The sequence below is a fragment of the Adiantum capillus-veneris genome, chromosome 21 (assembly GCF_014529385.1).
Source record: "Adiantum capillus-veneris isolate H3 chromosome 21, ASM1452938v2, whole genome shotgun sequence".
Classification (NCBI taxonomy): Eukaryota; Viridiplantae; Streptophyta; class Polypodiopsida; order Polypodiales; family Pteridaceae; genus Adiantum; species Adiantum capillus-veneris.
In genome coordinates this window covers 103,213,082-103,226,013 of record NC_140951.1, presented here as the reverse complement: position 1 = coordinate 103,226,013, position 12,932 = coordinate 103,213,082, and the positions used below count along the sequence as shown (strand labels likewise).

General features: G+C 44.5%; 1 protein-coding gene across 1 annotated transcript; it reads left to right on the top strand.

Annotated features, from left to right (window-relative positions):
• The first annotated feature begins 721 nt into the window (after positions 1 to 721).
• LOC147431453 (uncharacterized) lies at positions 722 to 1,835 on the top strand. Its single transcript, XM_086494048.1, has 3 exons — positions 722 to 1,343; positions 1,437 to 1,538; positions 1,640 to 1,835. Exons 1-3 carry the CDS (start codon positions 924 to 926, stop codon positions 1,682 to 1,684), a joined length of 567 nt encoding a protein of 188 aa, XP_086350174.1. The 5' UTR covers positions 722 to 923; the 3' UTR covers positions 1,685 to 1,835.
• Positions 1,836 to 12,932: the final 11,097 nt, after the last annotated feature.

Sequence of the window (12,932 nt, the reverse complement as noted above, 5' to 3'; positions counted from 1 at the left end):
GAGCTACAAAATGAAACAGAGGATATGTGTTTAAACGGAGAGCTCTATATAGATATAGGAAGTTATGCTGAGTTATGCGAGGATGAGAGAGAGATCTCTTAAAGCCACAAATATTGTATTTGAACAATTTTGCTCCGTGTTGTAAAAGCTCTGGCTCTCTAAGTACCTTCCATGGTGTATAACGCTCTTTTCTACTCGCGCTCACATCTTTTGATTGAAAATTCTGAGTTTTCGACTTGCCTCTTCTATCACTCAATTCATTGCGTCATTGTATTTATATGCGTCATTACGTCATTGTATTTAATGGTCTTTGCGTCATTGTCTACTCTATTCATTCAATATTAAGTTTAAATATTCGTGTGTTTAATGCAGGTATGGATGATGAGGAGTTTCTTTCTTCTTTGTCACCGCAGCAGAGACAGTGGTACGTGGAGCGTCATCGCTCTGGCGCATCATCGCGCGTTCCTACTCCATCCGCATCTCCCTCTCTTTCGGAGCATTCGGCGCGCTCCGAAGCTTCGGCGTCGACGAGACGAGCTTCACACTCGTCTAGACACCGGCGCTCTAGTGGTGGCGGTGGCGGTTGTTGTGGGGATTCCGCCACCGATGCCTCCACACCGCCTCATGTTTGACGAGGCTCTTTACCCTCCCCTTCTTTGCCTGCCCCCACACCAGCCACAGCATCACCATCTACGCCAGGTTTTGCACGGCTGACTGTTCCTAGAAGCTACACACCTCTACCTACTCCGCCAGGAGCCACCCCACTCGACACTCCTCGCTTCGGGGCCCAGACGCCGGTGGAGACACCTGACGTCCGTACCCCCATCGACACGCCGCTAGAGACCCCTGTCGGGACACCCAGGTTCACGCGTCACCGGCCAGAGGGCTTGCCTTACTCCGTCGACATAAGCGGCGGCATCATCATGGATGATGACGGCAAGAAGGTGATCTCGCGCATGCGTGATCTTTGCTCTCAGCTGTTTAGACACTACATACTAAACAAATGGAGCGAAGTACCAAGTGATTTAAAAAACAGAGTCATCAGCATACTTCATGATGAGTTTCCCGTTCCAACACGGGATCAGCGCTTCAATGAAGACCTGATGAAGATTCGAATGCGCGAATACTGCAAACACAAGCGTTCCGAAGTGCAAAAAGCAATCAAGAATGGGTGGAACAGGCCAGATTGGCTGGCCAAAGAAGATTGGAAGAATGCGAAGAAAGCAGCGCGCGAGAATCCCGACAAGTGGAAGCAACAAAAGGATGCAACCAGAGCGCGAGTAGAGGCAGGGAGCTCGCACCACTTGGGGAGCGGTGGATGGGCATCATTTGAGGCCGATTTTGTAAGTGTTTTCGCATTGCTCTTTATGTTCGATAGTTTAGGGTTTATGAGTTTTTTAATTCTAACATAATGAAATCTTTGTATGTTTTGACAGTGGTCGATGACAGGACGTGATCCCACACCGTACGAGCGCGAGTACGCAGGCAGGAAGGGCTTAAACGCCCTGATGGACATTCTCAGTTCTCGCGGCGGCATGGTTAGTATTAGGGTTTACTCTTTTTTATTTTTTGTATTGTTTTATAAATGTCGTTATATGTTTATACTTACTGAAAGCTGTCTTATTGTCTTTTTTTGCAGAATCCGACAGATACGCCGCTTGGACGCGATGAGACGTCTGACTAGACGACGTCAGTTTAGCCGTAGCTAGATAGCATTAGTTTAGGGCTTCTTATAGCTTATGTATCATGAGACGGATTTTATACGTCTTTTTTAACCATGTATATTATTACATTTGTCACCGCAGTTCCTTTTGCCAATCAATTCTTTATGCCTATGATGTTGTACAATTGTCATTATTACATTTGCCAATCAATTCATTTTGCCTATGATGTGTATAATTGTCAATTTTGCAAACAATGCGTCTTGTGGGTGACTATTTTGGGTCTATTATCTACCCTTGCACTTTGTTTAAAAAGTGAATCAAGTACAATATGGTTGATGGGTGGCAGGGCATTCAATGCCCTGCCACCAAAAAAAAATTCTCTCGGGCGTCGCTATAAGCGTCGCTATTTATGGCTCTGTAGCGTCGCTATAGTCTTCTTTGTAAACGTCGCTATGAGCGTCGCTATGAGCGTTGCTATGAGCGTCGCTATATAGCGACGCTCTCGTAGCGACGCTCGTAGCGACAGTTTTAGCGACGCCGGGGGTTATAAAAACCTAGTGTATTTCCGTCGCTAACAGCGTCACAAGAGCACACAACCTCTTATAGTGTACTCTATCCTCTGATGTCACTTCAACCTGTATATCATTTCGAATCATTTCTCTATCTTTGATTTGTGAATCTTGAAGATTCATAGCTTCATCCGCAGAACCCCAATCCTCATGCAGAGAATCTGCATTTGTCATTCCTACAAATACGACTTCAAAAACGTCATCATCACGAATAGGCAATCCAAAATCAGCTACTGCTGAAGATTCCAAACTTTGCATAACACCTTCCTCTACCATGGAATTGTGAAAGCTTGCTGCATCTAGCTCTAAATAAGGCATAATTTCATGAGTCATCTGCATCACATCTGCTACCCCATATATATAAGACATACATATTACTCTGTCAATGCACTCCTCTTCTTCCACCTCGTCTAGCTGAGGTACTTCACAATCCGCAGAGCTACTAGCAGAGTTATACTCAGAAAGGAAGAGATTTTCAATCACCCCCTCTAAATTAGCACTTTCGTAGCTAGGCATATCCATTTCGGTAGTACCACATGCATCAAACTCGCATAGGAAAGCATTGATAATGACTTGTTCATCCTGGTATATGTCTTCAGCATAGGCATCCGACTCTTCTAAACTTGGTAAAAGTTCCTGGATCTGCTCAAAAGTAGATTGTAGCACATCACTAATATAGCCGTCTTCCACCTGTTTTCCCTTCACATCCTCTGTCAAAACCATAGCATCCTCATCCTTGTATATACACTCATGTGCATCTTCAAATGAATTAAAAGGACCATGTCCATTTTGAAAGAAACCTATTAATTTTTAAGATTCGATGCTTTTGGAATCTTCTATCTAGAAGCAAAACGAGGTGATGCGTATTCCTACGCTTGCTCTGCCCCCCTCTACCTCTGCATGTTCGCTTCCTATACAACACAATATACCCATCGCTTTGGTTCTCTTCATGCAATCTTGTCACTCCACGCTCACATTCTCATACTGACTGTTGCTATCAGCATTGCCTCAGCATCACCGGAGTTCCCCTCCGAGCAGGCCATTGCATACACTCCCCGTCCCTTTCTCCTATTTGCACCAGCCCTCCCTATATCGATGGCACAGTCCTATCCTCGCCGCTTCTTGCTATCTGTAGATTGAGGCATGCGCACGCGCTGTCGAGAAATTTGCGGTCTTTCAAGGAAAGCACGGGGCTTATGGCTGTGAGATTTTGTGAGATAACTCAAACAAAAACTATATGAAGAAGTTAAACCATAGATGCCATGAAGACTAGGGTTTGGAAAGAGCTGCAATCAAAGAAGAACCACTCTTTCTCTCTTGCACTCACACACACAAAGAAAGAACACAAAAGAGAATGTCAAAACAACACAAAGATGAAAACATCAAGGCTATGATCATATCGTATCATGGGTAGTATGAAAAAAGTGAAACCCGCGCGCAGGGGCCATTTTCGCCTGCTTGGGTCTTGGCCGAAACCTGCTACGCAGGTATTATGTCCATCTCCACCCTCCCCAACCCCTCTCTCTCTCTCTCTACCTCTACATTGTGTGTGTGTGTGTAGGAAAGAGAGAGAGAGAGAGAGAGAGAGAGAGAGAGAGAGAGAGAGAGGTGTTTATGTGTGTGTGTGTAGAGGAAAGAGAGAGAGAGAGAGAGGTGTGTGTATGTGTGTGTGTGTGTGTAGTAAATAGAGAGAGAGAGAGAGAGAGAGAGAGAGAGAGAGAGAGAGAGAGAAATGTGTGTGTGTGTGTGTGTAGGTAATCAAAGAGAGAGAGAGAGAGAGAGAGAGAGAGAGAGAGAGAGGGAGAGAGAGAGAGAGAGAGAGAATTAATGTATGCTTAGGAAATTAAAATTAAAGAAAAAAAAATTAAAGAGAGAAATGAAATGAAATGTTATATTAACGTCTTTGAAAGGCCAAAGTGACCTATGAGACATGAGACAAGAAAGTTACAATGTGATGGATCTCATACAAAGTCAGAGTAAGAAGATGACAAAATAAAATATTATGGAATCCTAAACTGTTGGGTGTGGACTAAACGGCTAAACGAGCTAGTTGGGATATGTAGATCTCCTCCATGGTCAGTACTCTGACCGGGCGTTGTGCATGTCGAGCCAAAGTGACCTAGCTAGATCCTCTGGTGCAGCCTCTGTCGATGTTGTGTAGTCCTCCGTAGTTGTGGGCGTCTATATCTCCCTAGATCAGTTGCTCGTTCGATCATTAGAGAGATAGGGAAGTAGAGAACGAGAGAGAGAGAGAGAGAGAGAGAGAGAGAGAGAGAGATAGGAAATAGAGAGATAGAGAAAGATATATATATATATATATATATATATATATATATATATATATATAGAGAGAGAGAGAGAGAGAGAGAGAGAGAGAGAGAGATAGGGAAGTGGAGCTCCAGGAGTTATGGCAGAGAAATAGGAAAATAGAGAAATAGAGAGAGATAGGAAAATAGAGAAATAGAGAGAGAAAGAGAGATAGCGAGAACGAGAGAGAGAGAGAGAGAGAGAGAGAGAGAGAGAGAGAGAGAGAGAGAGAGAGAAAGAGAGATAGCGAGATCGAGAGAGAAAGAATGAGAGATAGGGTACGTAGATAGAGAAGAAACTATGGAACTAAAAGAGGCAAAGGGGTTTTGCCTGCTACATGCATTGCCATGTACACCTGGGAGTGCACGTATGTGTCTACCCATATAGAATTCGACCAATAAAGATGAGATTTTGACTCGGTGGTCCTGATCTCCGTACACCTTTGGACCGAGGTGTACGGAGATTGGGCAAGACTAGAGAATGCGAGGTAGTTTACATTGTGAGGAGTATATATATATATATATATATTAAAACAACATTCATAATCATTGTAGATGGCAACGTCATCAACTAACATGGAGGAAAAGATTGCATGCTCATGCACGCTCTGCAAGTATCAAATCCTGCGCAAGCGTAGGATATGTAATGAGCATGTGTATAAGTAGGAAGATTTTGCTAGAGAAACCGTACAGAATCTGCGATACGACTCCTACGGAACGGGCACTAATTTCCGCGACATAGCACCTACGTCTGAGAGAGAGAGAGAAAAAAGAGTATGCGTGAAGGTCCGACCAATATAGAGCCATGGATGGAAGCAGAAAAGGGCTTACAGACAGAAGACGATGGCATGGAGGAGATGGTGGATGCCTTCTTCCAGACAAGCGAGGAGAACGTGAACGAAGCAGCACCAGAAGCCGTGCCCCTATCTCCTGAACACATGTTGAGGAAGTTGGCACGTCAACCAATCTATGCAGGTGCCAAAATATATGTGCTTCGTACTTGTCTGGTGTTTTTGAATCTTCAGTCAGTGTACGGGTGGTCAGATGCAAGCGTCACTGCTTTGTTTAGGTACGTAATTTACAAAAGAGATTTTTCGATTGCAATGGTGATGTGCTCGGAGAGCTTTTTAATTTAATGTGGCTTAAACAGGTTATTGCGGGAGTAACTTCTCCCGGCTGGCAATGAAATGCCCCCCTCCAGGCCAGACGCAAAGCAACTTCTGACCTCAGTTGGCTTGGACTACAACAAGATTCATGCATGTCCAAATGATTGCATTCTTTTTCGCAATGAATTCGCAGATTTTCTGTCGTGTCCTAAGTGCGGAGCAATGCGCTACAAACAAGATGCAGTTGGCGAGACAGTGCCAGCTAAAGTGTTGCGGAATTTTCCTATTATTCCTAGGATAAAAAACGTGTTTCGTTGTGGTTCCATTGCAAAGTTGATGCGGTGGCATTCTACAAATAGATCCACTGATGCAACATTTAGGGTGCCCGCTGATTCGGAGGCCTGGAGGCACATTGAAGATACCTGGCCACATTTTAAGAGTGAACCACGCAATTTGCGTTTGGACATGGCAATGGATGGAGTCAATCCATTTGGCTTGAGAAGCTCGTCATGGAGCACTTGGCCTGTGTGCCTTATCAATTACAACCTCCAACTGTGGCTTGCTATCAAGAAGGGTCATTTGATTTTAAGCTTGATTGTACCTGGTAAGTTCAAGGCAAAAAACATGGATGTTTATCTAGCTCCACTAGTTGACGAGCTCCAGGAGTTATGGCATGGGATCGACATAGCAAATGCGGTTGAACCAGTAGGACAACAGCATGCAAGGATCCATGGACTTCTTATGTGGACTATGCATGATTGGCCAGGATACGGAGAAGCTTCTGGTAATGGTTATTGATTTACAAAATTCTCGCTATTCGCAAGCCCTTTGCCTTGGCCTGATTCATGCTTTGATATATGCAGGACTAACATCTTCGGGATACAATGCATGTACAATTTGCGGGCAATCCAATTTATCAAGGCCACCACCGTTATCTTCCAGATGGCCATCACTTGCGCGAAGGCCAGCTTGGTTGCGTCAAATGTCGTCCTATGCATGTACAAGAGTGGAGTCGCCGATGGGAGCAACATGAAGGGCAACCTGTTCCAGGAATGAAACGTTTGTCCATTCTCCATACGTTAGATGAGATGGACGAAGGTATGGCAGAGGAAGCTGACAGATATACGAGGGATGATGTAAACTAGCCAGAATTGACACTTGTAGATGAAGATGCAATGGATGAAGACAATCTGCCAAAACGAGTTGGGGCAGAGTTATGTTTGCAATTAGAGATAGACGATGATACGGTGCAAGATCTTATCGATGATGCCTCACTCGTCGAGGCCTAGGCCTGTAAGTGTTTGTGTGAAGACTTTGATTTAAAGTTAAGCTTAAAGTTAATTTAAACAACTGTGTTCTGACGCTTTATTTTACTTTCTTTGTGCAGGACTTTAGTATGGCAGACGAGATTCCAGATCTCGCTTCCATGAGTGCAGATGCATTCATGGGCTTCGTTACACGGATGACGCCTGCTCAGATGGCAGAGGCTTCTCAATACTGGGTAGCGAGAGGCACGGGTACTACGTCTCCGGGCTTCACACCCGAGTGTCCGACGCCTAGGGGGGGGACGCCTACGGGGTTCAGGACGCCTATGGGTACGACGCCTTCTTCTCCCATCATGGCCACTTCGACACCTAGGGGTGGGGCAGAGGCGGGTACGTCCTCATCTCCGCAGCACAGGCGCACTCACCGATCTCGGCGATCGTCAGGTGGAGGTGGTGGTTGCTGTGGAGGAGGGTCCACAGATGCTTCGACCCCTCCTTGCTCACGACCCCCGTCCTACCCAGGCAGACCTCTCGACACACCTCTTGGCACACCTCGGACACCTTGGAGGGCACACGATCCTAGTGCCTCCAAGCTCTATACTCTACGGGGAGATGGTTCTGTTGACATGGATAGAGTCGGGACTAAGATGTGACAGCGGATTCGCCAGCTCGTGGAGCTGCAGTTTTTGACCAGCATTCTGACGTCTTGGGATCAGCAATGATTGGCCTGTCCCATTGGTACTTGGCTATAATGCCATGTATGGTGGAAAATATACTTTTTCCTTTATGCCTTTTGTGCTTAGACTATGGTCCTGCGAGGCCTACTTTTTCGTAGATCAACCGACAACGTGTGACGCATGGGAGCTTTCCATAGTTTCTCACCAGCTTCGTACGCCACTATGCCTATTTAGGTAGTCACAAAACTATGCCCGTCTACTCCCGATCAGTGCTTGCTATATCTCTCTTGCCTCTGCCTTGACCTTTCTCTCTCTACCCGTTTGTCGAAGGTGGATACTCTACGCTATTGTCAGTAAATGTCAAGGCTTAGTGATAACTAAGCCTCGCGTGACCATGCCCTTGATTGTTGAAATTGACCATGGCATCTACTATCCTTTTTTTCCCCCGGCCCCAAAAACTCACAACTGCGAGTAAATTATATTAACAAAATCAAACAATTACAAATTCTTGTCATCCTCGTGACGAGCCATGAGAGCTTTAGCTTTCGAGATTCATAGTTACATTGGTTAGCAGGGGAGCCACCACATGGCGTCTGCTATCTTATGAGTGTCATTTAATAGCACATTTCTATCGTTTTTCTGATGAAGACAATTTGAACTTGCTCCTCTACCTTTTTGCAAGTTCTTAATCCAAAAGGGTCAGGTTTTAGCAAAAAGTCTCATGTACTTTGTCTTCTATTGTACTACATGCAGTGCCTGTAGTTTGTTGAAAATGACAAGTTAGCTTGCACTTTATACATTTCACAAAAGATACCTACTGTTTTACTGCATTGCTGACAACATCAAAGCATTGTACATGCAAAAAAAGATGATGGGTGGGAGTGTAACAAACATGGACACTTCAAGTCAAGATTCTACCGTGACACAACAGAGATTCATTTCCAAACAGTTTACAGTTCACCATGAGAAGATTACGTTGAAGATCTGGTACATGTAATGCTCCGTGCAAAATTCGAGTGGAAGAAGATAAGGTACCAAGATATAAGTCTCCAATACCCTTTACTTGACAAATCATATCATCAACAAGATAAAGAACACATTCAACTGGTAGTGGATGATAGTTATGGAGCCACTTAGACTAATATGTCGTATTTCTTGTAGCACCAAAATCAACAATAAAAAGTGATACATCACGTACATGAAGTATTTTGTATGGGGCAACTGAACATAGGATGCAGTTTGTTTGTGGTACAATATTGTTTCGATATTCAGTAGCATATGCTCTATTACGATCTGTGTCGAATCTACGTTTATAGCATAGATGAGTGGGATGATCAGATGGTCCACAATATTCACAAGAAGAAGAAGAAGAGTCTCTAGATAAACGTGACTGTTTCATGATAATATTGTGTTCTTCATCATATTGATGTGCTCAACAATCATCTTCAGTATGGTCCTTTTTGTTGCAGTATGAACATTGTTTATTAGGCAATTTGAGACGAGAGAAAAAATTACCACGAAGGCCACCTCTGTGGTTTCCTCGTTGAAATGGACGCCTTTGATTATAAAAAGCAAGAAAAGGAGACGTTAATAATGAAAGAGTCCTTATAATAGAGTGACGTGAGACGCAAGATTGACGACCACAATATGAATAGCAAAAAGCTAAATTTGCTCGAAAAAGCTGACGCCAAAATTAGAAAAACAATCGTGGACGCTTCATGAAGATACACAATTCACTTTCACATCATCATCGTTGGTTCATATTTTCACATTGTATAGGGGCTTGGGTTTTTCTCTTGAACTCCTCAAGGATTTTTTCATCCAAAGCTAGGGACATTTGTTTGAGTGGGGATGTTGGAGGTATATATGGCTCACTCTACTAAACTTGATCTCATCTATATATTTGTATCTTGTCCTTAATATGAATCAGTCTTTGGGAGCGTACATGGTGTGTCTCTTGTCTCGTCTCTCTCTCTCTCTCTCTCTCTCTCTCTCTCTCTCTCTCTCTCTATTTCTCTCTGCATCTCAACAGGCTCACACGGTAAGGTAGCCGGTTTGGTGGTGTGCTTCCATGTATCTTATCAATGATATGATCCTCAGGACGAGATGGTGGAAACTCGTATGGTAGGCCCTCAGAAAAGCAATCGACATGAGTGTGGAGAAAATTTTACCGTTCTTGATCAAGGTCAGACATATTTGTCTTATGTTCATCATTCACCTCTTTCACAAAGATTGAGGAAAAAAACAGACTATATTTCATTAATTTTGAAACGGCCAAAGCCGATACAATAAGGACAGACTCGCCCTTGAGTTTCACATCAAGTACAATGGTTCGGTCCTTTTCAATAGTCAATCTTGCTTTCTTTGCCCGATAATTGACCACGGAATTGTTCTTATAATACCAAGGGACTCCCAAGAGAACACCACAACCTTCCAAGGGCATTATGTAGAACTCCTCCTACCCCAAATACCCCTGACAATGCAATCCAAGTTTGCCAATGACATGTGTAATGTCCACGTCCCTGTTAAGTGCCGCTAGAACTGCCTCTACTTCTGGTCCCATCCGATCGAGTGTAATCTCGAGCCGTGCCGCCAATGCACGTGAAATGAAGTTGGCCTTCGCTCCTCCATCAAAGAAAATCAGGGCTTCTTGATCTTTCACTTTGCCCCAAGCTCGACAAAGTTCTGTACTTTCATTACTCGTGCTTGGGTCCCAATTTGGAACCAGTCTTGCTTTCATCTTGCCTTTTCGTAGACGTTCCTCAACTGCTTTTGAACTCTCTGGCCTTTCCTCATTTTGTTCTTTCTGTGCCTTCTTAGGTCACTTCTGCTACAAACGGGAGCGTGGCTGCCCTGCGAAATACCCGAAATAACACAATAAACAGCATAAAATAGAATAATTGACATACTTAGCACAATCATGCGATCGCATGATCGCAAGATACACGAACAGAGAGAGACAGAGAGCAAGAGAGATTGAGAGAGCACGTGCACGCGCACCTCCTAGATCGGAGTGCTATGCCGGCACAACGAGAGAGGAGGGAGGAGAGGAGATCAGAAGAAAACACACAGCACTGGGTACAATCTTCCCCCGTGCAAGAGTGACCATTTCCCTCTTGCACATATTTCATTTATAGATTTCTTGAATGGTCAAAAATGAGTAAAAACTAGCCGGCCAAACATAAATGGCCAAAGCTCCTAAAGAGCACTTGAATACATAAAATATAATATCCTTTTTTCAACAGCCTAGCTCGGTCAAGCCTTTTCCACCTGTCAGTTGCAATAAATAGTAAAATATGAATTCCATAACATTTCGCCACTAGGTGTAGCAGTGGTATCAGAGAGATGGCTACGTTCTCGCGCTTGCAACAACCAAAGCTATGGATATGATAAACCTCAAAGATAAGTCGTTTTTTCCATTTTTGTACATGAAATTACAATTACTTCACGATGCTTGCCTTAAGTATGGATTGCAAGTTGTCAATTTTTGTTTAGATAGAAAAGAGCATCACGGTGCATTGATGAATGATGCCGGTTATAGTATATTAGTTACCTCGTTAGTAGAGAAGATTTGAAAAGGTAGTATACCTCACCCGCAATATAAGGCAATAGCATGCTCACAAACCATCTAGTTGTGGACTAAATACATACAACAAATTTATATAGCTCCGTGCTACTAACTGTGCAAGGTTAGACAGAGGAGTAGGATAGCTTTAAGTTCATGGACAAGAAGAAGAAGAAGAAGCCCAAATAAACCATGGTGCATTTTTTTCTTTTTCGTTTTGCTTTTCGGCTATGCTCACTCTGCCGTGTGCTCCCACATGACGATTCAGTTTCCTTACCAGTGGCAACTCAAAAGATGGCAGTCTCCACACGATGGTTGTCGACATCATGACAACGCCGAGAGAATTGCAGAGCACATATCAGATGTAGTCTTGGAAGCCATAAGTGGCAGAGGCCAAGTAGCATGCTCACCGTCGAACTCACCATTGAGCAACAGCAATGCACCGCCACTCGGGTGCCGGTTTGAGTTAGCATGGCAATTCTAGAAGCAGGTTCCGCCATCTGATGACTTATTGGACAACGTCTGCAAAGCAGAGCTAACCCTGCCATGTGGCTTTTCATGGGGCCACCCGTCAGACCCTTGCAGCTTTTGATGCCTTCCAGCGTCTATTGTGCACCATCCAATCACCGTGCAGGCTTTTGGCGACAAGCCAATCGTCCACCCTCTCTCTGTTTACTGAACCAACCCCCGCCTACACATAGTGATCCCAAAAGTGGGCAGCTTTGCACACCTCTGCATGCCACAACTGAACTAACCTTGCCAACCACACATGCTTCTCTCTATTGCATGGCGACACCAAGAGCATGCAATTGTTCTCTCTCTCTCTCTCTCTCTCTCTCTCTCTCTCTCTCTTTTAGTGGCGCCCACAACCATTCACTCGACATGCAGACCACCGTTATTTTTTGACTCTTGTCCACTAGCTAGCAGTCATCCATCTTGGTCTGCGATTCCATCCCTCTGTGATTACATTCCTACCACTAAACGGTGACCACACAGCCCACCATCTCTCCCTCTCTCTCTCTCACCCCAGTTCCCTGCGTTCTGCAGCAGCAGCAGCAGCAGCAGCAACCTCTGTCTCCTCGACTCTTTACTCGGCCCAATCTGGCCACCGCCTCCTCCACTATCACACATTCCCAATCGTGCCTCCAGCGTGCATAGGCAGATGCGTCATTTTGCTGCTGAGAGACTACCCTACCATTTGCTTCCTTTGCTACTAAATAACCACTCACAACCGGAGAAGGCGAGCTTCAACAATGGATGGGTTTGCAAGCTATCCTCCCGGGAACCCACAGGTCGGCCTCCTCCTAGCTTTGCAATTTACCTCCCACCACCACCTCTGCGAAAACCAATCGAGCTGTGTATCTCTGTAGAAAAACAAGTGTGGGATCAAGGACTTTGAAAAATTGGGGTTCACATGTCCTACAGAAGTTGAAGGACAACCCCTAACTGTTTTTGTGTAGCGTTTTTTTTTCCAACAAATTAAGCAGCATGTGCTGCTCGTTGGTAGTCTCCCGCAATACTTGCATGATGTTCACAGGTCGATGACTTCTTGGCACCCGTAGCAAGCAAAGTTGTAGGGCAGTGCGAAGCGACTAGGAGCATGTTGCCTTGGCACACCGGCACAATTGGAAACAGTAGGAAACCAGAGAGAATATATGAAGCAGAGCTCATTACAAGGTGGTAAGATGGCACATACAGTAGTCACTACAACTTGATTTGCAACACACGGCAACAACAATCACGGTAACAAAAATTTTCGATTGGACCTATGGCAACATGG

Coding starts and splice junctions, on each gene's coding strand:
- LOC147431453 (XM_086494048.1), top strand. CDS start 924: ATGGATGATGACGGCAAGAAGGTGATCTCGCGCATGCGTGATCTTTGC. Junction 1,344..1,436: donor CATCATTTGAGGCCGATTTT/GTAAGTGTTTTC, acceptor ATGTTTTGACAG/TGGTCGATGACAGGACGTGA. Junction 1,539..1,639: donor TCAGTTCTCGCGGCGGCATG/GTTAGTATTAGG, acceptor CTTTTTTTGCAG/AATCCGACAGATACGCCGCT.